The 26520-nt window shown below is 35.4% G+C and overlaps 2 protein-coding genes across 4 annotated transcripts; one reads left to right on the plus strand and one right to left on the minus strand.

Annotated features, from left to right (window-relative positions):
- Positions 1-576: 576 nt before the first annotated feature.
- On the minus strand, positions 577-2373 carry LOC122051482 (3-ketoacyl-CoA synthase 20-like). The gene is made up of 2 exons (XM_042612640.1): positions 1559-2373; positions 577-1489 (listed from the first exon to the last, which is right to left on the minus strand). The coding sequence occupies exons 1-2, from the start codon at positions 2300-2302 to the stop codon at positions 701-703; spliced, it is 1533 nt and encodes a 510-aa protein (XP_042468574.1). The 5' UTR covers positions 2303-2373; the 3' UTR covers positions 577-700.
- Positions 2374-19302: 16929 nt separating this feature from the next.
- Positions 19303-25858, plus strand: LOC122051484 (protein farnesyltransferase subunit beta). 3 transcript variants are annotated; one of them, XM_042612641.1, is made up of 14 exons: positions 19303-19665; positions 20170-20256; positions 20386-20491; positions 20849-20884; positions 21569-21651; positions 21745-21798; positions 21999-22050; positions 22754-22818; positions 23143-23199; positions 23311-23383; positions 23829-23915; positions 23985-24123; positions 25137-25240; positions 25380-25858. In XM_042612641.1, the coding sequence occupies exons 1-14, from the start codon at positions 19358-19360 to the stop codon at positions 25614-25616; spliced, it is 1488 nt and encodes a 495-aa protein (XP_042468575.1). In that variant the 5' UTR covers positions 19303-19357; the 3' UTR covers positions 25617-25858. The 3 variants fall into 3 exon arrangements, with proteins under 3 accessions (XP_042468575.1, XP_042468577.1, XP_042468576.1); XM_042612643.1 differs by having other exon boundaries at positions 19321-19665; positions 20849-20879; XM_042612642.1 differs by lacking the exon at positions 19303-19665 and having other exon boundaries at positions 20815-20884.
- Positions 25859-26520: the final 662 nt, after the last annotated feature.

The following is a 26520-nucleotide window of genomic DNA, read 5'->3' on the forward strand; positions in this document are numbered from 1 at the left end:
CAAGAGTGAGCGTAATGGGCCGTCACTGCAGCGAGCGCATTGGGCTGGACCATAACGGCCCAATCAGTTGGGCTAAATTTTCAACGAATAGTTTTTTTTCTGCAATGGTAAAAACATAGTATCTTAGCAAAAGGCTTCGAAAATTTCAACAAATATTACACATATTTGTTGTGGTAAAAAACAATGAATACGTCAATCCGTCCCAAGGTAAATCATGAATGATTACTATCTTTTGAAATAGTGATTAATATATAAGGAAGATATTTACCTCAGTTTTGCTGAGATTCGAACCCCAGACCTCATTATAACAATACCTCACTAATCACTAGACACATCCGAGAAAATACAAAATAAATATTTCATATATTTGTGACCTTCGTATCACTTATCATCTTTAGTATAATATATGGACGATGTTTGAAAATTCAATAGTAAATTAATATAATAGATTCTTTTTTTATAAAATATTAATTTAATTTTTTATATTAAATATTAAACTATTAAAAATAGATACTATCTTAGCTGCTTGAGGTGTTACTAATCCAAGATGTGATAAGAGAAAACAAAATTACAAACTATTCCAATTGTAATCCTTTTTTAATTAATGATCTATTTTTGCTCTTAATTGTATAGGTTACGTAGCAAATAACAAAGTGTTCTAACGAATAGATTAATTAGAAGCCACTAATTAATTACTAATTTAATGAATGGTTTCTACTTTTGGGACTTGGACCGGGAACTCATGGATCTCGTCGGCCCATGGGTTCTTCGTCTTCTCCTTCGCCGGCTCGACGGTGCGCAGCGCCCGCCACACCGCGCTGTTGCACTTGAACCCCGACCCGAACGCGATCTGCCACGTCCGGTCCCCCTTCCTCATCCTCCCCTTCGCCTCCGTGTACGCCAGCTCGTACCACAGCGAGCTGCTCGAAGTGTTCCCGAACCTGTACAGCGTCATCCTCGACGCCTCCATGTGCCCCTCCGTCAGCCCCAGCCTCTTCTCCAGCTCGTCCAGCACCGCCCTCCCGCCGGCGTGCACGCAGAAGTGCTCGAACGCGAGCTTGAAGTCGGGGATGTACGGCCGGACGCTGCGCCATCGGAATGCCCGCCGCGCCACCAACATCAGGAAGAAGAGCAGCTGCTCGGAGAGCGGCAGCACCAGCGGGCCCAGCGTGGTGATGTTGGACTTCAGTGCCTCGCCGGCGACAGCCATCAGGTCCTTGGACAGCGACACCCCTACCTTCCCCTCGGAGTCCTCCTCCTGGAACACGCACCCGTAGCTGCCGTCGTCCGCGCCCTTGTGGGTGCGCACCGTGTGGATCAGCTGGTACTTGGCCCTCCACCGGGCAGACCTCCGGTTGGTAAGCAGCACGGCGGCGCAGCCCAACCGGAAGAGGCAGTTGGGCACCAACATTGACCGGTTGTTCCCGAAGTACCAGTTGAGAGTGATGTTCTCCGTGCTCACCACCAACGCGTTCACGTTCCAATGCACCTGTAAAGCACGGAAAAACAGAGGAGTGATAAATTGAAACAGAGTACGCGTGAATCAGCGGAGGGAAACCTGGAGGAGTTGCTTGGCGAGGTCTATGGAGATGAGGCCGGCGCTGCATCCCATTCCGCCGAGGTTGAAGCTCTGGATGTTTCCCCGGAGCTTGTAGTGGTTGACGATCATGGCGGCGAGGGAAGGGGTGGGGTTGAAAAGGCTGCAGTTGACGATGAGTATGTCGATGTCCTTGGGCTCCACGCCGGTCTTCTCCAGTAGCTCGTCGACGGCGCCGAACATGACCATCTCCGCCTCCTTCCTCGCCTCCGCCATGCACAGGTCGGGCGGCGTCTTGTGCAGCGCCTCGGGGAAGTAGGTCGACTGCCCCAGCCCGGACCGCTCCAGGATCCGCTTCTGGAACGCGAGGTTATCGGCGGTGAAGATGCCGGTGCGCATCGAGTGCTCCACGAAGAACTCTCGGCTGCACTTGAGCGCCGGTGCGGGCTTGAAGCAAGCGAAGTCGAGGAGGTACACGGGACGCGGCTGCTTCATGAGGTAGAGCGCGGCGAGGAAGGCGGCGGCTGAGGAGCAGACGAAAACGGCCACGAGGTGGAGGCGGAGGGCATCCCTGATATGGAGGAGCTCGTCACCGCTGAGGCGGGTGGCGGCTGTGCCGAGGAGGGGGATGAGGATCAGGTGCAGGGCGTGGGAGATCAGGTAGTGGTAGAAGAGCTTCAGCTGCTTCAAGTCGATGAAGGAACGGAGGAATCTTGGAAGAGGATCATTGTTAGAGCTCGCCGCCCTACTGGTAGCGTCCGCCATTGCCGACGGAGGAAGAGGAGGGTAGCGCGTTGCAATGGGGATTAATGGCAAGGTAGGGCATGCCAATGCCGTAGCCTAACTCGCCTTATTAATAGAAAACAATTAAATTAATTAAGCTCTATAATTAAATTTATCTCAAATTAATAATAATAATATAGATAATAAACTAACCGAGACGATTATAAAAAAAGAAATTCGCGTAATGTGCTATATTAAATGACTATATTTTAGTATTTTACAACAATTAAGTATATAATTACACAGCAAAATCGTTTGCTATAGTAAAAAAGAATTTTTAACGGATATAAATATTTTATTAGATGTCTCATCGGTTATCTATTATTTCTGGCACTTATGAAACTCACATTCATGCTTATAAATATTAAAATATTTAATCTAAATAGGAAAAAATAACATATAAGGATATTCACATCAATTTTACTATCCAAAATATATGGATATAATTTAAGATAAAAAAAATAATTTATTAAATTTAAATATTATAATTTTAAAAATAGACAGAATAGTTAATATAAAGATTTTATAATTACCTTATCTAAAATTTAGAATAAAATTTTTAAATACTTTAAATTAAATTTTTAAATATATAATTTAGATGCATAATTAGATATTTTAAGTAAAAAAATTTTAACTACCCTATCTCAAATTTAAATTTAAATTTAAATGCATAATTTAGTGCTCTAAGTATCTAAATCGGATTGCACGATCTTGTTGTTTATAAGTTGGGTGGCACGTCTTATTTAAATGCTAGAGATATAAAATTGAGAGATGCCACGTGGTCAATGAATGTTTAAATGGATCATCACATGCCATATTTAAAAATTAATTAAGGCTAAAATGGGTCGTTTCGAAATGTTTAAAATAATACGGATAAAAAAACAAGGCGTCAATCACATTCCTTTAAATTATGATTCAACTCCACGACATGTTATGCAAGGCGTCCAGTAAATTAATCAAGCACTCGCTATTCGAATCTCAGTTAAGATGCACTTGAAATAAAAAACATATGAGACACTGACTCGCGTCTTCGAATTCACTCCCACAAATTAAGAGTGAAAGTCATTCACCTGATGAGTCTTTTGAAGAGCATCCTTCCATCGAAATGGATAAAGATGAAGGAAATGAAAGTTGCTAAGCTGGATAATTATCCATTTAAAATTCTAAGAAAACTGAACTCTAGCTACTTGTTTGAGTAAGGCCTGAAAAGAATGAACAAATAGATTCTAGTCATTCATTGTTATAGTTTAGGTACTTCAGTTATTATGTCTCATCTATTCGACTGAATAGAATAGCCTTTGCAATTAGCATTTGGTTATTGCAAGCTCTAAAACAATTTCACCTTACCTTTCTGGATCTCGCAAGTACTCAAACTAAAATTTGATGTGATGGAGCAATAACCAAAGCTCCTTGAGATGGTAAGATTAATATCGACAAATCCAAACTTTTTGTTTGCCATTAAATTAAAAGAACGTGCAAGATTTGGTTCGCTTATAATAAGTTAACAGATGCACCAAATATTAATGTCAAGCATGCAACATCTCAACGAATTTTACCTGCTCTATCACTGACTTCTTTTTCTCTTTCAGCTGCCCCCATTTCACTAATAATTCGCCAATTTGTAGCACCATATGCTTCTTTTAGTGTCTTGAACGAGTTTGATTTCACAAGCTCAAGCACTAGATTTCTGTTTTCAGCAGTGATGAATGTAGATACACAATTCGACCACATGTATTAGCAATTAAACTTAATTGCAAAGGCCTGGATAAATCAGTTCAGATGCAAATGGATATGAAAGCAAGACAACCACTTTGAAAATACCTGTTTAAGTTCTATTTTGGTACCAATTGCTAGTTAGGAGAGCCTTGGCGCGCATTTTTGAATTTCTTTTGGATGTTTATGGATCAGTTTCTGATTTTGCCGTCTTGTGTGTATTATAATTCATGAATAGCACCATCCGATCCGAATGATATAGACAACTTTTTTATTCTTTTACGAATGATATAGAAAAGTAAATATTTATGATATTTTACCATGCACAATACAATCTTATCTTTTTTATCTTTCCTCTTTCTTGTTTGATATACACATTTATCATAGTTTTATATAGAACATTTATTAATTTTTAAGTACATGACCTGCCTAGCTCTCAACCTATTTAGATTGCCTGAACCACTTAGATTGCCTAGCTTGACTAACTTGATAGGGCCGTCTAAGCCAACTAGAGATACAACATAACAGAATTGGTCTTGGTCTGATTGGAGCAATTGAGAATAACTAGAGAAACTTATTTTTGAAATAGAATACTTGCTGAATAAGACCGGTAATTCAAAGTGATGTAGTAGTTTATATCGATTGGCATTTGATGCAAAGACATCAAACTTCCACAATGCCAATATCAATCAATCTTTATCTAAATTTCGCAGTGAATGCAAATTCTAACAGAAAGAATTTGAAACTATTCTTGATTTATTATACAGGCATTTGGTAGATGTACCTATAAAGAAATTAATCTACCAAGTTTTACATTTTTGAGATATGCTTTCGGAATATATGACATTTAGGCCTATTTCTGCCTTACATGCGCTACCGGCAGTTATCTCTATTAACCTGAACTTGCCTGTTTTGATTTATCTCGGGCATCTTATCTGCATGTTATCTTGGCATATCTTCTGCACCAACAGAAGTTAATGGATAATGATCGATGAAATAAACCTAGAAAGAAAATAGAAAGCCTCTATATGTAATTATTTACCTTGATTAAAAAAAATGGATATGTGGTGTAATTTTTATAATTAAAAAAATGATTTATACGTCATTTTTTAGATATATGATATATTTTATGAATTTAAAAGGATACATACATTAATTTTTAGTATATGCTGTAATTTTATGAATGAAAAGGGGTATATACATCATTTTCTTTCCATCCGCTGCTTTCGTAAAAATTTTTTTGATTGATTTTAACTTTAAAATTATCGGTTGATGGATTACGTTTCTTTTCCCTCTTAGAGCATCCACATCAGAATTTCTACATCAGCTATTCTTTAATTTATCATATCCTTATTTATTTATTTATTATTATTTATCTCTCCTCTATAATTTTTTATTATTAACTATATTAATGATTTTACGTCAACTATTCCAACGTCTATATTCCTCCCACGATCATATTTTTTTAAGTATAAAACTACATTAAACACCTCACAACTTATCCATATCATCAATCTCATACAATTATAATTTTTCTAAAAATTTCCAGTAATATCTCATTTCATTAGTAATTACGATTGTCTACTTTCTTCTGATGAAGATGATGGTTAGAAATAATTGTAATTATCTTTTCAATTGGAGATTCATTAGATGATGAAGAAGGTTCGGAATCACAGATCATTCTAGGCAAGCAATGACGTGAGTTTATTAGGAGAAATCCTTTGGAGGGTCATATACATCTCTTCAATAATTACTTTGTTGATGCATCAGTATATCCTCCTAATATATTCAGGAGGAGATTTCGGATGAATCATGGTCTCTTTCTTAAAATTCTTAACAATGTGGAGAATCATGAATGATACTTCGTTTAAAGAAGAAATGCTGCTAGAATGCTTGGGCTTTCTTCTTTACAAAAGGTAACTGTCACCTTGAGGATCCTTGCTTATGGAGTTGGAGCTGATCTCATGGATGAGTGTGCAAGAATTGGAGAAACCACAATAATAAAGAGCATAAAACTTTTTGTCAAAGCGGTAATCTCGATCTTTGGAGATGAGTACTTGTGGTCTCTTAATAGCAATGGCATTGCTAGATTTTTAGTAGTTGGTGAGAAACGGGGATTTCCAAGTACGTTAGGGAGTATTGACTGCATGCACTAGAATTGTCTGACTGCAGGGACAGGTATGTATACTGACCATGAACATGAGCCAACAATTATTTTGGAAGCAATGTCACCCTATGATCTTTGGATATGACATGCATTTTTTTGGTTTACATGAGTCATATAATGATATTAATGTGTTAGAAAATTTTAATATATTTACAGAACTTGTTGAATGTCGTGCTCCTAAAGTTAACTACTCAATCAATGGCCATGATTATACTATGGGATACTATCTTGCAGATGGAATCTATCCTTCATGGTCTACATTTGTCAAAACCATTCTAGTACCACAAGGTCATAAAAGGTAATTGTTTGCGTCAACTCAAGAATCTGCGAGGAAGGATGTCAAACGAGCATTTGGAGTTCTACAAGCACACTTTGCAATTGTTCGTGGATTGGCATGATATTTTTTGTCAATTTGTACTGAAAGATAATATGATGGCCTGCATAATATTGCATAACATGATCGTTGATGATGAAAGGGATTCTTACCTTAGAGCATATGACTTTGATTATGACTAAGAAGATGATACAAACCTAGAACTAATTTCCTGTTATCCCACTTCTCAATTTGTGGATTTCCTTCAATGTCATCGTGTCATTAGAAACAAAGAAACTCATTCACAACTACAATTTGACTTTATTGAACATCAATGGATGCTACGAGGTGAAGAGTGAACCGATATCAACTAAAATATGTGTTTTTATGTTACATTTTATTTACAATGTTATTGCATTTGAATTTATGTTGGTTTTGATGTAATGTTGTATGATGAAGTAGCATATCTACAAACCATAATAAAATTTCTATTGTTGTTCCAAACAACACAATACAGTAGCATATTTACAACACAATACCAAAAGTAATATACCAATTCTTCATATTTTGGAGAATTTGTAATCGTCATTTCATAATGTACTCTTGTTGCACTTCATCGAATCCACTAATATCCGTCAACATAATCTTTTTATTTTTTTCCTCCGCCATTGTGATCAAACAGTATTTCTGATTCACTTTTTCTTTTTTAATTTCTATTTGCAACTTAATCTTCTCCTTTTCAATTTCTACCAACATATCTATTTTGGCCATCTTCTCATCATGGAGTTACTTCTTGTCATTGGTTATTCTCTCAACCACTGCTTCTAGTTGTTTCGATTTTACTTCTTTGTGATTTTTTTCTTCTCTTGATCTTTTTGAACCTTCCTGCCCTATGGTCTCTCCCAATGAGAGGACATTGAAGACAAGTCTTCATCTTCCAAATTTATAGTGTCTGAAGAGCAAGTTCTTCTTTCTATAATATCCATTTTGGTTGATATCTTAATATTCCCAACAATGCTCAAATATGAATTCATTGTTTTCATTCTCTTTGTAGCTAGCTTTGGCCAACTTAATCTGTAAAGAGTACAAATTTATCATGATCAAAAGTGTTTGCATTTCAAAGGAAATAACTTGAACAAAAAAATCTAGAACGTGTTTGCAAATCAAACAAAATAATCTGAACTAAAAAAATGTGTACCTTACCTTATCATTGTCACTATAACCACTTTGATGCAAGTTTTCAATTTGAGCCAAGCAAGAACAAAACTGATTGATTGAACGTTGGATAATGCTCCAACGATTTGTTAGTGAGTGAACGGTTCATTCTTGAAAATTAAGCTTCTTGCATTCATGGTAGTATTGATGTACTCTACTCCAAAATGTAATGGATTTTTTATCGTCTCCAACAATTGCATCTAAGCTCGTACTAAGCCAACCACTAACTAATATTTTATCTTTTTCATGAGTGAAATTCACACCTCACTGAGTTTTTTTATTAGTGCCTTCGGTGGTAGTTTGAGGAGTCGGAATAGTCGTCACGAAATCATTCAAAAGGTTTGGATCTCTCTCTTGTAAAAGTTGAGTGAAGATTCTATCACTACTTTGAGGATCTATAGTGCTAAAAAATTAAACAATTTATCATATAATCAACATGTACAGATACATTTACCAACTAGAGAAATAGTAAGATATATGTTGACCAAAACAATTTATAGTAGATGGTGATCTTGATTTCCCTTCTTAAGTTAAACTTTCTATGCAATAAAATCATTTAGTTCCTTACACTCATTGCATGGGGCATTACTTGCATGGGCATTACTGATGAAAATACCATTGTTTCAAAGAATCTATACCACAAGCAACATATTGGATCTCACACATACTAACTCTTTGATTGATTCTCATGATTTTTAGGTAAGCCAACTCCCACTATAAAATTAAATATATAAACATAGAAACAAGCAGATGAAAAAAAAAGTTAAAATTACTAAAAGCAAATGAACATGTAGAATTGTAGATGTGCAACAAATATTAATCATTCTCATTAATTGACTTCAATTCATTTACAAACCAAGGCAATCAAGTCATCTCACAAACACCTACATTAATATTAAAAATCGCAATTGACCAACTTTATAATCACACAACCAAAGCTCTCCATAAACACCTCACAACTGTAACATGTACGACTCTCCTCGAAAAAGAAAATAAAGCATCACAAAAATGACTGAAAATGGCAAAAGAACTAGATGCATCAATAAACTATACAAAAAAAAAAACTTTTGTAAAACCCGCACATTCATACAAAAACAACAATGTAGCAACCAAAAATAAAATTTCAAGATAAATACAAAGAAAATAAGATTGTGAGAAAGCTTACAAGTTCTCAATCAGTGTTCTAGTGATTCCAAACGCAGAATGTGAAATCTGGCGATAAATGCCCCAAAAACCATAGAGAGAGAACATAAAAACTCAGAATGCTCTTCCACGGATGGCTGTCGATCTGTAAAATATAGAGAAAAAAAGTGTGTGAGGTTTTAAAAAATGAGGGTTGAGAGAAGAAGAAATAGGCGTTGAGAGAAGAAGAAACGACAAACCTTCGAGCAGAGAAGAAGAAATGGCAAACCTGAGCGAAAAGAAAAAACATGCATTGAGAGAAGAAGAGAAGAAGAGAAGAAGAAACATCAAACTTTTGAGATAAACAAAGAAATGGCAAACACGTGGATGGAAATAATATTTTAATGTTAAGGTAGTGTTTTCATTCCCTAAATTTAGAGAGGCATTGTTCATAGAATCTAAATTTAGAAAACTAGTAGGGTATCTGATACAAGAGATTGTTTTAGGTAAAATATAAAATTTAAGGTAAACTTTGTATTTAGGGTATTTGATATGGATTATCTTAAAATTTTAATGAAGTAAAACGACGAAAACTTTTTTACTACCGAAATTTTTCCTTAATTTTACTTTCCGTTCTAGCTCTAAGATAAATAGAGTATTATCTTCATCTATTTTAACTTTATTCTTGTTAACTACATGCACCTGCAGTCACTTTGTTGGTTTAACTACATTTGTACTTAATTTTTTTATGCCAAAACTGCCATTCATTTCAAGAATTTTGTGTTCTATATTCTATCCTCCTAATTCAACTTATCGTAGGGACACATTAGTGAAGATAACGAGCATTACTTGGTCATGGCCAAACTACTGCAATGGGGCTCAGGCGATGATTGATGTGTTAATCTAAATGCATGGAATATAGAAATACAAAATCTATAATACTCACAGTGATCTCCCAAAGTAGATCTTCATCTTCGCTTATCGTCGAAAGAATAATCGCGAAAGAATCAGAAAGCTCTTCAAGATTCGACGAACCAAATCTCAAGCCTTCTCTTGTGTTCTTTCTTCACTCTTATGATGAACTTCCCTCTTTAGGAATTCCTTGGATGAAAGTATATAGGAGAAGCAGGTAAACATGTCACTTTCAAAGCTTTTCACCTTCCTCTATAATGTAAGCTCTAATTATATTGCACATAATGAATGGAAGAGGAAGAGGAATAGGCAATCAATCAATACCCATTCTTCCATCAATGTGTGCAGTCAATGCATACATCCAACATCTTCCACTCGTTCAATGCAATCCATAAAAGTCATCTAGTCACAAGGACTATGTTAGTCACATAGACTATATTATAATCAAGTCACAAAGATCAAAGCGAAACACTAATTAGTCACAAAGACGAAATAAAAACATCAAATCCATACTTTAGGTAAAATGATTCGTATGACAACAAGCACACTAAGCAATTATTACTAAGAAAATTATTGCACTTTACATAGTTGCTCTATAGAATGAATCAGATACATCAATAACTTGCCTTTACCTTAGATTAAATTATTTACATCAATATAAACATCTTTAATCCCTTATAACGACAATTATGTCGAGAGCATATTCCACATTTCTAATATAATTTATTCACAATCACATTTTAAGTACTCAATAAAAAATATAATTAATCGACTAGTGAATAAATGTCAAAGATGTAAATCTATTTTATCTTCCTTTTTAGCTTGAATATATTCATTCTAATCAGTCGCTTTCCTAGTTATGCTTTATAGACCGAATCATCCATAACTAATAGGAAATATGCTAAAGTAGCAGACACTAATTAAAACTTTAAGTAAACAACTAAATAGTCATTAAGGGTAAGATTGAGATTAACTTATAATCTTAAAAGTCTCACATAGTAGAGAAGCAGGGATCCATTCTTCTACTACTATTATTGTCATTATAGCACATGTGGTATGAATCACACGCTAAGATATCTTTTTCTTTATAAGTGTATATTTTTTTCTCAAAATTTAACATCATATAGATTTTGATCTAGGCATACTTAACTAATCATGAATTTAACATATGAATTTCAATCTGACCTTATACAAATTCAGTAAATGGTGTGTTTATTTACTTTGATCATTATATAAATGATCTTATCTTGACACAATTATCAAAGTGACCTTAACTTATAAATATGTCTCTTTTCACCGCTACATAAGTTGTCTCATAAGTAACGGTCTTACATCTGTTTATACTTAACAAATAGAGATGATTGTCAATGTGAGTGGACCAATCTCAATCTGTCAACATGCTCATTGAGACTTTAATCCAAATGTAACAATATATACACTGAATAGATCATAACATTTTACAATGTGTTATATTCTACAAGATTACAAAATCTTCACATATCCTTGAAATGACTCTTTAGTTAATGACTTAGTAAAAAGATCTGCAAGCATAGTACGTGTAATGATATACTAAAAAATTATCTATTTCTTTCAAGCCATATAGCTTCTATTGTTGATAAGGCTACATAAGTCTGCTTTTTGCTATTTCATGACACCACAATTTAGCAAGAAGTCATATGTGGATTTTCTGTCATTAAGGTCTCTCACCCAATTTGCATTTATATAGCCCTTCAGATTCATCTTAAATCCTTGGAAATAGATACAATAATCTGTTATTCTTTTGAGGTATTTTAATATCTTCTTCATCGCTTTCGAGTGTCTTGATCCTCAGTTTGACTGAAAATGATTAACTAAGCCAACAACATACATAATATCAGGACAAGTATACAATACAGTGTACATTGAACTATCAATAACACTGCGTATGATTTTTTTCTTCATTTTGGCTATTTCTTCAGGAGTCTTAGGATACAATATTGTAATTTGACATATTGAAGTATTATAACATCTTAGTGATATAAGCTTTTTGAGATAAACCTAAAATCCTTTTTGATTGATCACTAATGATCTTTACTTCTAACATATACTCAGCTTTTCCTTTATCTACTATGTCAAATTCTGATAAAAGTCACAATTTTACTTCTATATATCACTTATTCACAATAGCACTTCGGCTTAGAGGAAGATCGACTAATTTCTAAACTTGATTCTTTCTCATTGATTCCATTTACTCATCCATTGCAACTTTTCATTTTTCTCTAACTAAGCATCTAAAAGTTTCCTCAATCGTTCAAGGTTCCTCATCGTCAACTGCGAGAATCATCAATGCCTCATTCTCAATGTTAAACCTTCTCCAAAGTTTAATCTTATGAACACTTTTTCGTAAGTTGGATTATTGAGAAGTCAACTCATGACTTGACAAATTACTCTCACTAGGTTGACTAGATTCAAGCATCTCTCATAATTCTTGATTCGTTGATAAAGGGGCATGATCCTCTTCCTCTATTGGAAATAAAGGATTTGTTTATCAACTTCACCTCTTGTGGAGAATTCAATTACAAGAAAAATAGCATCTCTCGACTCTATTTCAGAGATGATTCCAGCTTGTTGCTCACTAATAAAAACATAACCCTTAAAGTATCAGAATACTTTATAAAAATACATTTCTTACCTTAGGTTATAATTTTCTATATTTGTGAGTCTTATCATGAACATAAGCAATTGACCTCCAAGGTCTCAGATTACTCAAATATGATTTTCTGTCTGTCTAATATTCATATAGAGTAAATGGAACATATTTAGAAGGTACTTAGTTAAGTATATACATTGCAATTAATAATGTATCTCTCCAATAGAAAATTGGCAAATTAGCTTGAGCTATCATAGACCTAACTATATCTAGAAGAGTTCGATTTCTTCTTTCAGCAACCCTATTTTGTTACGGAGTTCCAGGGATAGTTAGCTGTCTAATGATCTCTTTCTCATTACACATTATTTTGAACTGATAAGACAAATATTCACCTACACGGTCAGTGCATAAGGTCTTAACCTATGTTCCTATTAATTCTTAACTTCGTTCAAGTAACGATTAAAACAATCTAATACTTCAAATTTATGAGAAATCAAATACACATGACCAAAGCATGTGAAGTGATAAATAAATGTAATGAAATAAGAACTTTCATTTTTAGCATTCACATTCATTGGTTCATAAATATACGAATGAATTAATTGCAATAGTGATTCAACTCTAGTAGCCTTACCAAATGATTTTCTAGTTACTTTTTCCAATAAGACAACACTGAACTAACAATATAATACTCATGAAAAAAAAGATAAACATGAATCTATCTTTTTTGGTTCAGTACAATCTTGAGCAAAATGACCCCTTCTTGCCACAGTTATAATAAGTCAGCTTGCTCTTAGCTTTTTGTCTATATTTCTTTTCTTTCTTCTTGATTTGGTCTTGCCCGGAAACAACACCAGCTTCTTTTCCTTTTCCCTTTCTGTTGGAGCAATCTGTGTGACTCTATGTTTCGATGTTTGGGCAAATATTTAAGTTAGGATTATTATTGCATTTGATATACGCTTGTGAGTGTGCAAGATGTAGGTATAATAAGGAAAGTTCAAGTGGGATCTTGGAAAAGGTGAAAGTCCAAGTGGAGTCATGACAGTGTAAGTTCAAGTATGCAGTCTTGGCAATGCAAGTCCAAGTATGACTTAGCAAGGTTGAAGTCTCAGAGCGAGAAGCTCTTGGCAAAGAATGAAGTTCCGGAGGTGAGGAGCCTCATGACAATGGAAGACCTGACAACAAGGATAAGGCTAAAGATCTAAGGGACACAAGGTTAATGGAGGAGGCTAGAAGGCAAGGTCAAGGTTGTCCAGGTGAGGACGAGTGCATAAGAAAATATACTTAGGCAAATCCTAAGTTTAGGGTTTACCAGTCGATTGGTATATGTACTAGTCAAATGGTGGCTGAGCTGAGAGAGAATAGAATATTTCAGTTCTCTTAATCGAAGAGGATCATTTGATTGGTCCTGGAACCAGTCAACTAATAGAATCGTTGGAGTACCATTGACCAACACCAGTCGACTGGTGCTAGGATCAATCGACTGATAATGGTAAAATTAGGTTACTGATTTTTTCAAGCTCTATATAATGGAGCTTGGGGAGACTGGCTTTGGTTATGATAATAGGAGTGGTTAACCCCTATTAGAGTCTCCAAATCTCTCTTGGTGATCAAGAGTGTGTGTTTAAGTGTTTCTTGTGAGGTTTCTCCACCGACAAGAAGGCTTGAGCTAGCCGAAGTTCCGAGGACTAATCCATCGATGGATAAGAATTGTTCACCTTACGGACACACCATGAAGTATGAGCATTATCTTCGAACCACGTTAAACGAACGTGTTTGAGCTTGTGTTTGATTTTTCTTCTTGTATATTGTCTTCTAGGGTTAGTTTTCATTATTACTTATAGGGTTTTCTTATATTCCTCTACACTAACAAGTATAGGGAGCGAATGTCGTGGGTGATCAGCTATTCACCCCCCTCTGGCTGGTATCAAAAGTCCTAACACTTTACTTTCTTAAATAATCTTTTCTTATTCTTGGAATCAGAACCTTTAGCTACAAAAACTTAATCATAAATCCTTGCTGATTTTATTCTCTCCATCTCAAGTTCTATATGGCATGATACATCAGTTAAAGTCTTGATACTTTCACTATGTGTAAGGTTCTATTTCATCGTTTCTCAAGAACCAGGAAGGGAATGAATTACTGCTTGAACCTGTTATTTATCGGTCAACTCATGACTAGCAGCCCTAAGCTCTCGAATCATATTTGTCATTTTTCTCAGATGTTGGGCCATGATAACATTTGAGCACTTTTTATAGTTGTTAAACTTAATTGTCAGCTAACGAAGCTTACTCGGACTTAATCCACTGTACTTCTCTCTGAGGGCTACCTAGACAGCATGAGCCGATAGTAATGACTCATATTCAAATACTCGGTCGTCTACCATTGAACTAATCAATATCCCCTTAGTAGTGGAGCTTTTTTTCTTTTATATCTTATAGACATCAAGAACAAGTTTATGTTGTGTTGTAGAACCATCAGCAGGTTCATCCATAAACTGATTTATGATCTCTAGAACTTCTTATTTCTTAAGAATATATTGTATCTTGAGGTACCAGATTTTATAGTTATCCCCATATAATTTTTCTCCCTTATTGAGTTAAATTATAATATTTTTAGCTGTCATAATCTACAATAAATAAGCATATTATTTATTATTATTTTAGTGTAATTCATATGCATATAATTAATTATTGACTTGATGTAAATTAATTTACAAAATCAAGTGATAACTATATTTCCACTCATCATTTGTATGTTTCGATCTAATCAACATTGAATATTTATATTACACGCATTCCATCAAATGAACTAATCATGCAATGAATGTATCATTAAATAAACTAATCATTCTGTTAAGACTGTTAACACATAACTGTTGGGGTTCAATCAAAGTCCCATATTGAAAAGATTTAGTAAAAATTCTAGATTTAAAAGAATATATGATATCTCCATTGCATGAGGTATTTTGGGGAGAGCTCAAGAGCAAAACCATGAAGGTCTAGGCCTAAAGTTGATAATATCATGTCATTGTAGAGATATGTGAACATTCTTTGTGTATAATAATTAGTACCACAGCCATGGTCCAGACTAGATACCATATGAGATGGCCTTGAATGAAGTTGAGGGTGGGCCTGGGGTAGGTCAGGTTGACCGGATGCTTACGGGAAGGCCCTGAAGTAGGTCAGGGTGACCGAATATTCGCGGGGAGGCCCGAATCAGGTCAGGCTGACTGGATGCTTACGGGGAGGCCTAAAGCAGGTCAGGGTGACCAGATACTTGCGAGGAGGCGAGTAGATCAGGGTGACCAGATGCTCGCAGGGAGACCCAAAGCAGGTCAAGGTGATTCGCTCACGGGGAGGCCCGAAGCAGATCAAGGTGACCGAATGTGGATGCTTGAGGGGAGGCCCAGAGCATATCAAGGTGATTAGATGTTCACTAGGAGCCCTGGACTATGAGAGTAATTGTGGTCTTTCATTTAAGGGGAGCATTGTTAGGGTTCAATTAAAGTCCCACATTGGAAAAATTTGATAAAAATCATGGATTTAAAAGGATGTAGGATATCTCCATTGACATGATGCCTTTTGGGGAGAGGCCAAGAGTAAAGTCATGAGGGCGTAGGCCCAAAGTGGACAATATCATTCTATTGTGGAGATATGTGGGCATCCATTGGGCACAACGATAACATTCTTTTTCCAAATTCGTTAAGGCATAACATAACTTTTCATTAAAATAACACTGTTTGTACATAACAACAGTTCCTATTACATGATTTTATTAATATGAGCTTAATAGTATTCATACATAGTGATAGTAATAATAACTGAACTCTACTTTGCTAGATAAGCTAACACTACTCTCTTTAAGACAAACACTAGTGGTTGTATTTGATAGTATTGATAGTAATCAATACAAGTCCTATCTTTCTTAGTTCAGCTAGGGCAATCTCAGACAAATCGATTTCAGGATTTTCTAATTGGTCAATATTAGAATCCTCCTATGGATCCTCCTCAGACTCTTCGAGATCTTCCTTAAACTCTTCTGGATCCTCTTCAGGATCCTCCTTAGACTATTCAAGAACGTCTTTTGGGAACTCATGGTGATGTAGTTCCGATCCACACACAATTTTGAATATGAGATACGCCTTTCAAAGTGCCCCTACATATGGTGTGCTACTACCTTTAGATTCCCGACATTGAACGAATCAAAGCTCAAATTCTATAATTATTAAGGATGGGAAACTCTTCTTGCTCTAGCTTCCAGAACAGTTAATCAAGTCGTCCAATGTATCCTCTGACTCTATAAACTAGGTCATACTCAATCTCCTAAATCTCCTCCTGTAGCTCGTTCCATCATCTTTCGAGATATGTGTGCATATTACCAGTGACATTTGGAATTAAAAATAATAATGTCAGTACAAAATTTACAAACCAGTAACAAAATCGATTAAATTCAATTGACACATATGCATGATACTTAAGCAATAAGAAAATAAATTTTATTTATTTGAGTAGTTTCAGTTGACAGACACACTGGACCGGTCGTTTGAGAAACCGTACCATAAACTTTAGCTTAGTCCTTTATCCTCATTAGAACTAATCTAATTGAGATGTTCAGTTGTTATGTTTAAACTAAGCTAACAACTAAGCTCATTTAAGTCTGAATCAGACTTATTGATCAAATCAATGTTTATTTGATCAATCATAGCCGATTGGACAACTTGACCCAATTTTGATCAAATCCGGCCTATCAGAACAAATCTAGTCCACTTGATCAAATATGGAAAGGCCCGGTCCAATTAGATTCAATGTGGTCTAATTAAATCAAACTGATCTGGTTAAACCAACCAATGATTTGAACCAAATTAGGGGTCTAAAAGGATTAACATGATCTAATTAAATCAACCAATGATTTAAACTAGACCTCGATTTAATTGGACCAAATTAATTTTCTTAAATCAATTAATAATTTGAATCAGATTGACGTCTCAATGACCTAATTATTACTCAAGTTCAGGGGCGTAGCTACATGGGGCCGAGGGGGTGCGATCGCCCCCTCTGAAATTTTGGGGGAAAAAATTAATATAGTGATTTTTTTTAAAAAAAGATTTAGTTATAAATTCTAAAAATTTCAAGATTTTTTTATAAAATATTCAATTAAAATAAACAAGAACCCAAACTTTTTTTCTCTCTTTCCGTCAATCTTTTTTTTTCTCTCTCAATATTTGTTTTTCTCTCTCCCATTGCCCGTACTTTTATCCCCTCTCCCTTCCTCCTCCAAATCCCCTCTCCTTTTTTCTCCTCTGTGGTATTCTTCCTCTCATAATCCTCTTATTATTCTTTTCCTAATCTTAATTTTACCCTTTAAGTTTTCGTCTCTATTTTAACAATTCGATTAAGTTTCCGTCACTAATTAACTTTCTAATTAAGGTTTTTATTCTCAATTTTTCTTCCCAGCACCCTAAAATCTTCCTCTCTGATCAACCTTCTCTTCGATCTTTGACACGCTCCTCTCCTCTCCTCTTTGATCTCCAGCACTGGCATGCATCTCGTCGGTATGCACGATCTTCTCCCGTTCCCTCTCCTCTCTTAGTGATTGCTTGGCGGTGGCCTCACAGCGAGGTCTCGCTTTGGCCATAGCCTCACAGTGAGGTCTTTCCTTGGTTGCGGCCTTGTAGTGAGGTGGTGAGGTTGGGCGTGACCTCAATAGTGTGTCGTGGTGAGCTTGAATTCGCCCCCCCTGAATGCAAATTCTAGCTACGCTGCTGCTCAAGTTCATGGCTAATTAACTGAAATATTTTAAAAAATAATTAATTTCCTTTTAATTGAGCTGTGAATTAATTAAATCATATTCTAATTAAATGCAACGACATACATTAATTAAAAAAATTGCACTAACAATACCAGCAGCGTTGACATTAATTTAATATGTACGAGGTTCAAAAGTGTTTTTCTCATACGTTAAATGTATTAATAATAAATTTAATAGTTGTCAAAAAAAAAAAAAAAAAAAAAAAAAAAAAACTTTGCCAAAATATATGCATGAAACTTAATACTTAGTACAAAACCTAATGTTTTGATTTTTGTTTGCTATCACCCACTCCACTTTTCTCTTCTCCGTCACCAGTACCCACGCCGCGCCATCACCTCCGACCCCCTTCGGCATCGGTCATAATCGGAGGACTGACCTCCTAATCGTCCATCGGCTAGAAACGGAGAAAAACTTCATGGTTATCATCCGCTACGTTCGGGGTTCGATGATGGTCGTAGATCGTGATTGAGCCCAGTTACGGGCCCGTCAACGGTAGAATCCGATAGAGCAAACTCCATCCACGATTCCTCCAGTGATGAAAGGTGTATACCATTCGAACATATCTACTAACATATCTTATGCACATATCCTTTTATAGTAAGATGATCTATAAGCATAAGAGATCTTACGCTTTCATGACAACATGATCATATATCAAGCAGAAAGATCTATCATGCATTCATCCTAGTTTTGATATCATTGTTGATCTAAAAGCATAAAATATAGAAATATGAAATATGTAAAACTCACAATGATCTCCCGTAATATATCTTGATCTTCGTTTGTCATTGGAAGAATGATCACGAATGAATTGGAAAACTCTTAGCTTCAAGATTTCATAAACCAAATCCCTATCCTTCTCCATGTGTTATTTTATTAAATAAATTAATAATGTTAAATGACTCAACGTGAAGGGATAAAATATTTGATTTTTTTAAAGCTATTTTTTAAGATTTTAAACTTCATCATGTTAAATTTACAAAGGTAGAAAGCGTAATATATCAAAATACAGAGGAACTGGAGAATTTTAATTAACAAACTCTTCTGGGGCAGAATGAAATTTTCCCATAAGTATTATTACTGCCGTCGGATCGATGAGGTTGGCGTTGGGCATCGAGGGAAGCACGGAACAAATCAAAAGGACGCTTTCTTTCGATGCGATTCCGCTTCCGTCACCGACGTATCGGAAGGCCCAATCCCAAAGGTAATCGCCGGATTCCTGCTTCCTCCGGCGAAGAAGCTAGTAGCGTAGCCGCCGACCACTCCTCTACGTCTCCTTCCTCCTGTCCTGCAAGGAGCTGTAGTACCTCCGCGCTGATGGAGTCCTCCCACCCCTCGCCCTCCCCTCCTTCCGAGCAACCGAGGCTCACCGTGACGCAGATCGAGCAGCTCAGAGTGGAGGCCAAAGTGTTCGAGATCTACCGTGTCCTCAATGGAGTCGACCCGCCCACCATGTCTTTGATGTACGCCCGTTCTAATTTTCCCCCCTACTTTTGAAGTATATCAGGTTTCTCTAACTCCTTGTTTCAGTGAAATAATAGTTAACTATGCTGTTTCCGGATACCACTTTACTCTTTATACTCGTATAAATAAACATGCCTGAATTAATTCGGGATCTAACTTTGCACTCTTTTGGACGGTAAGAGATCGCCACAAGTTGGTTTTCATGTTCGACCAAAAAGTTGATCTTCATGTTCAGAAAAAAAAGTTAGGTAGGCTTAGTGAGCATATAGAAAATGTTTAAAATTTCTCTAGTTTAGTGATATTTTAACTTGCAACTGTAACTGAAAATAATAATGATCAAAGTGGACTGACTCAGAGTTGCGACAGAGAGAAAGGAGGTGGATTGAAACAATTAACTGTTTTGATGCTTTAAAGTTCATCTCTTTCATTTTGATGTCCGAGCTGTCTTCTTGGTCTGTAAGCCATTTGGGTAAACCATTTAAACTAAATTAGAGGATGTGCAGGCTAGAGCTTTGGCGTGATAAGCACATTGAGTTTTTAACAAAAGGACTCGGGAATCTTGGGCCAAGCTACAATGTTCTAGATGCCAAGTAAGATTAGAAATTTCAATTTGTTGGTAATGTTTTTAAAAATGCTCTCTCTCTCTCTCTCTCTCTCTCTCTGTGTGCTTTAATTATTTGTCTCATTGTTTTGGATCATTTTATGATTGATAAGTGCAGTCGACCTTGGCTTTGCTACTGGATCATGCACTCAATTGCGTTGCTAGGAGAATCTCTGGACTTGGAGCTTGAGGAAAATGTGGTTGAATTTTTATTTCGGTGTCAGGTGTAAATTCTACTGTGGCCTCTCATGTTGACACAAAATGCCTTTAGTTCTGTTATATATATACCAATAATTATTATACTAACGAACACCTTATGAGCAAGACTACATGAAGCTTCTTATTGCTAATAAAAATATAGGTAAATTCTTTTTTGCTTAATGTGTTGATCACATAAGTTTTTTTGCACATAATTATACTAATGCATCTGTGGCCCTTTAAAGATCAGGCATAGATAACTGCTAATTTAGTTCCTAAGTTTTAATTGTTCAAAGTTCATATGGTGCTGTTGTCGCCAATGGTTTAATTATTTGATTACTTTTTATAGCATGAGTGAAAGTGATGCTGTTGCAATTTCACAGGATAAAAATGGTGGATATGGTGGCGGGCCAGGTCAGGTTCGCTTTTTTCTCTGATATATATTTTTCTTCAATTAAGAGTAGTTTTATTTTTTCTTGTTGCTTTTCATTGGTTTTATAAACTTTTAATCACTTTGGGCTTTAAGCATTTAGATTGTTCAATCATAATCCACATGATTATTTTGATACTACAGTTGGATTGAATTTAGTGTATCTTTAAGGCCTCGGTATTCAAGGACTCAGGAATGTTCATCCTGGATGGATAAACCTGGCATTCTTTAAAAAACATTTTTAGCATTCAACAGAACATGGAAAAAGAAGTTGAACTATTAATTTTTGGGATTGTGATGGTTCGAGGCCTTCTTAGTAATGCTTAGATATTGGGTTATGGTGAGTTTAAGTTCTTGTCTCTCACATGAGATTTCTTAGTTCCACTCCGCATGATATTTTAATTCCCACCAAATTTCATGTGCCATGATAAACAAACACAGTTTTATTTTTTCTCTTGATTGCCATTGTATGGCAAAGAGAATTCTGATACAAGATTATCAACAGATTCTAGACAAACTTGTAGATAGTGTAGATATTTTAAACAAATTGCTTAATGTTCAATTACTATGACTTATCCTTATTTGTCGACAACTGAATGCAACTTAGTTCTATTTTCTAATTCATCTTTTGAATTAAATTTTATGACTGATAATAAATATGCTACTTGATTAGATGCCTCATCTTGCAACAACTTACGCTGCAGTTAACACGCTCATAACTTTAGGAAGTGAGAAGGCATTATTATCTATAGACAGGTATGTGATTTGATTATACTGCTTCCATATTTGTTACTTTGACTTTTCGTTTAAAAATTATCTAATGTTGTTTAATCTACTATTAATACTCAGAGAGAATCTGCACAAGTTCTTTCTGCGGATGAAAGATTCTTCTGGTGCATTCAGGTCTTAATTTCAATTTCGTTAATCCTATTTTCAAATTTGAGAAATAAAGCTAAGCGTGCCTTCAGAAATCCCCCACGCTGCATGTCTGAGCCATACATGTCCATTTGGGCAGCTTGAACTGAGACTTCAATCACTGTTTTGAAGTTTCAGCTTTCAATAAATTGGCTACATTGCTGATTTGTGTTTTCTGTATTTGTCAGAATGCATGATGGAGGTGAAATTGATGTTCGTGCTTGCTACACGGCAATATCGGTTAGTTTGCTGTCTTGTTTAGTATTGCTGGTTGTTACATGAGCAAGGGATATTACATATGATTGTGAATTTGAGACTCGATGCATGTACCACATGAATGATAAAAATGCTGCTCTTTTTTGTTGCGCTTGCAAGTATTTGTTATGTCAAAATTTATCCGTCAGATTTCTCCTTCATCATGTTGAGCTTGTTAGCTAAACTGTGGTTGTAGATTAGCGACATCATTCAAGATGAAAGCATCTGTCATGATCTAGCATTTGCAGTTATATTTTGTACTGGAATGTCAATTTTGGCTCTGTATTGTAGTATCTATTGCTCATATATTCAACTTCCTCCATGCAAGAACCAGTGGATGAATTAATCTAGTTCTTCAGTACATTTTTTATTTTTCTACTCAACTTTGTCTAAATCACTTGGACTATCAAACCAGGTTGTTAGCTTGTTAGCTAAACTGTTGAGCTTGTTAGCTAAACTGTGGTTGTAGATTAGTGACATCATTCAAGATGAAAGCATCTGTCATGAACTAGCATTTGCAGTTGTATTTTGTACTGGAATGTCAATTTTGGCTCTGTATTGTAGTATCTATTGCTCATATATTCAACTTCCGCCATGCAAGAACCAGTGGATGAATTAATCTAGATCTTCAGTACATTTTTTATTTTTCTACTCAACTTTGTCTAAATCACTTGGACTATCAAACCAGGTTGCTAGTATTCTCAACATTTTGGATGATGAGCTCGTGAAAGGTCTTGGAAATTACATCTTGAGGTTGGTCAATCAACTCTTCTGTCTCTTGAAATTGTAAGAATGTAGAGACTAACTACCATATTATTACTCACTGCATATGTTTATGCATCTGCTTTTTAAAGCATTGATATTTTTAGATCCATAGTATTTATCGATAACTGAATAAAAGGCATCATATGTATCATCCATAAGGTAATAGAATCTAGTAGTTGGGTATCTTATGAGTTTCGTACTCATAACAAGCTATTTTCAACATTTTGGATTCTAACCAAACATCCTTCAGTGTTCAAGTATTGTTGGAAGTGTATGGAATATTAATGAGAATCAAATATCTTTCCATTTCAGTTGTCAAACATATGAAGGTGGTATCGCTGGAGAGCCTAGCTCAGAAGCTCATGGAGGGTATTTCCCTTTTAAAATTTAGAGCTTGTATCATAAGCATGTCCTTATAAACCCAAGTTCTTGAAATTTTCTGACAGGTTTTTATGCTCATTATGCACCTTTTCCATTTAGGTACACATTCTGTGGGCTGGCTACAATGATTCTGATTAATGAGGCTGATAGATTGGATCTTCCAAGTTTAATTGTAAGAGCCTGTCATTTATTCTTGATGCTTTCTTTTAACTGGTTATTTTTCACTTGAGAAGCTTATCAGCATTATGACCGTTTTATGGCAAACTAACTAGTCAGGATATGAATCCTGAACAATATTGTCTTTGTTTATCACACCCATCAATTTAGATCTAAAGTGATGTGTTTGGATTGGAGTGCATAGACTGTCATTGTCTGATAGAACATTTAAATTTACAATAAATTGTAACAGATAAATAAAATATGCCAGGACAAATGTTCGTCTAATTTAGTATAGTTGGTAGGTGAATTTTTAAAGTATATCAGCAGAATTTAATGGTACATTTGATATTTAGGATTACCTATTCTATTCCTTTTGATTTTTCATGGGATAAGTATTTCTGTTATTGGTTATGAAAATGAACATAGAATAGCATTTTTCATAGCATTTTTATGATTAGGACTGGGTTGCCTTTCGCCAAGGAGTTGAGTGTGGATTTCAAGGACGGGCAAATAAATTGGTTGACGGTTGCTACTCATTTTGGCAAGTAAGTATTGTACTTATTTAGTTATTTTTTTAGTCATCCAAATTACAGTTGAAATCTTAATTTCTCCAGGGAGGTTCTCTTGCTTTGGCACAGAGGCTCTTGCCAATTGTTCGGCAACAGCTGCAGTTATCTTTAATTGGAGTTCAACCATCTGTTGAGTGTAAGACCAATAATGGCTTTACGGCTGAGGAAGCTGGTCTTGATAATGGTAAGTTGTGTAAAGATGAAGCTCATTCTAAAATAGGTCATTCTGAGTAAATAATATTATTTCCTCAAAGGGCGTGTCAATTGATTTCATTATTAAAAAATAAAGTTTAAAAAATGTATGCAGAGCACATGTGCGCGCGCGCACACACACACCACTTATATATTAAGTGTTTAAATGAATGTTTTATGCCACCAAATAGTGTAGCTTGAGATTTTAAATAAATTTGGTTTGGTCTAAATTTGTTTAAACATTTGTAAAATGATTTTTTCCCCAACTGCACCTAGAGACTGTATTTACTATATATTTTATATGTCTGAATCCAGTCTTCTAAATCCACTGCAACTGCATATGCTCTCTAAATGGGAGATTTTTAAAACCGTGTAACAAAATAAATTGCTGGTTATTTGCTAGTAGTAGGCAAGGATCAAAGCCCGCATTATCTTTAGATTATGGTACTTCAACCATTAGATTAGTTAAAATATGTTGATTTCCTGTCTTTGTCATGAAAGTTGTGCGCTGTTTCCCTTTTCAAAAAAAAAACATGCAAATTCATGCTCTTTCAAGATGATCAATGGTTATATGCAAATGATTGTCATATGTTTCCATTCAACAGGAAATTAAGAATTACTTTGTCTATATTTGAACTGCTGCTACAATATTGATTGAACTTAATATTGATGGTCTAGATTTTATTTTTTTTTAATATAAAAAGTCAAATCTGTATTTGCTCGTTGAACTTAGAACAAGTAGCTGACTACTGTGTGCCTTTAATCAAGCACCAAATTAAAAAACAAAGGTTAATTAATAAAAGATGAGAAGTGTAAACAAGTGTGAGGACAAGAAAACTGTGGCACCAGACACATAATGGAATCGAGAGGATTTTTTGTGACACATATTGCCTTTTTGATTAGTTGTATTTTCTATCAAGCTCTACACTATTCTTCCGGTATTTGCATTTCCATACACTATTGCTCTGGTATATGTATTTTGATATCGGAATGGTCATGAAACAGAAAATCTTTCACATTTTGGTTTTTCTTTCATACAAAGACATAGTGAATGTGGCCCATTATTCCAGAGTGTGGCCTTGCAGCAATATATACTCCTATGTTCACAGGTATGTTTTAAACTACATCCTTGAACAGTCTTATAAACATCCCTTTGCTATGTTATACAGGATGGATCATTTCTTCTTGTGATTATAGTCACTTGCATGATTGCGGCATCTCATGATCACTGTTTGATATTATCTATAGGTGCTAGAAGGTGGGTTCAAGGACAAGCCCGGCAAGCACCGGGACTTCTACCACTCGTGCTACTGTCTAAGTGGTCTGTCACTGTCTCAGCATAGCTGGTCAGGAGATGCTGGTGCAGCTCCATTGCCAGGGGCTGTGCTGGGTCCCTACACCAACCTGTTGGAGCCTGTTCATCCACTCTTCAATGTGGTTCTCGACAAATACTACAAATCGCACGAATTCTTCTCAGCTCTATGATTATTTCGCACCCAAGAGTCAGGAGTTTCATCTGGATTGATCCTGCCCTTTCGACACTGATGAACTTTCTTAGTTTTCAGGGGTCCTGAATGTTTAATTTTATTGATGTAATATTTATTGGTAGCAGATAATTTAGGGAGACGAAGCACTGCTACTAGGCTTTCTAATAGAGTTCATAACACAAGATTAGCAGTATGTTATTTATTGTTACCACATTTATTAAGCGAATGGTAGTTTTTGTTTGCCTTTTGTTTTCTTAAAAGAGGATTTTCTTCGAATGCTTAATGCTACAGGAGGATTATAGAGGTGCATAAAGAACGATGTACAAATATTCTTTCCCTAATGAATGGTTCATTTACAATTATCTAATTTTGTATACTCGAAAGTTTGAATTTGAAGATATTTTCAATTGATGAAAAATATTAAATACTAATTTTAAAAAATAATTATTCAGTATTGAACCAGACTAATAGCTTGAATTAAATAATGAAAAATACTAACTAATTAAATAATGAAAAATACTAACTATTGATTTTTTTTTTGGAAATAATGATTATTATTTGAAACTTTTTACTATGAGTTTTAGGTCAGATGGAGAATTTAAATATTTAGTCCGTAATCTCTGATTCCTTTCATACTAATTTTGGAAGAATTCTGGGAAGATTAAAGTTAATTTTGGTTCGATTTTGATCTTGATCTTATGTACAAATTATGGAAGGGATTAGAAGGGAATCAAGGATTGTGGAGGAAAGGATTTGTTAGATCTTCTAGTTCTTAATCTTTGGTCTTGTCCTGATCTCTTTCATAATTTGTATGTGGGATCGCGGTTAGAATTTTATTAAAATTGACTACGATCTTCCTTGGATTCATCTTCCCATTTAGATTATAGTTGCAGGTTGAGTGG

The sequence above is a fragment of the Zingiber officinale genome, chromosome 3A, assembly GCF_018446385.1.
Source record: "Zingiber officinale cultivar Zhangliang chromosome 3A, Zo_v1.1, whole genome shotgun sequence".
NCBI lineage: Eukaryota > Viridiplantae > Streptophyta > Magnoliopsida > Zingiberales > Zingiberaceae > Zingiber > Zingiber officinale.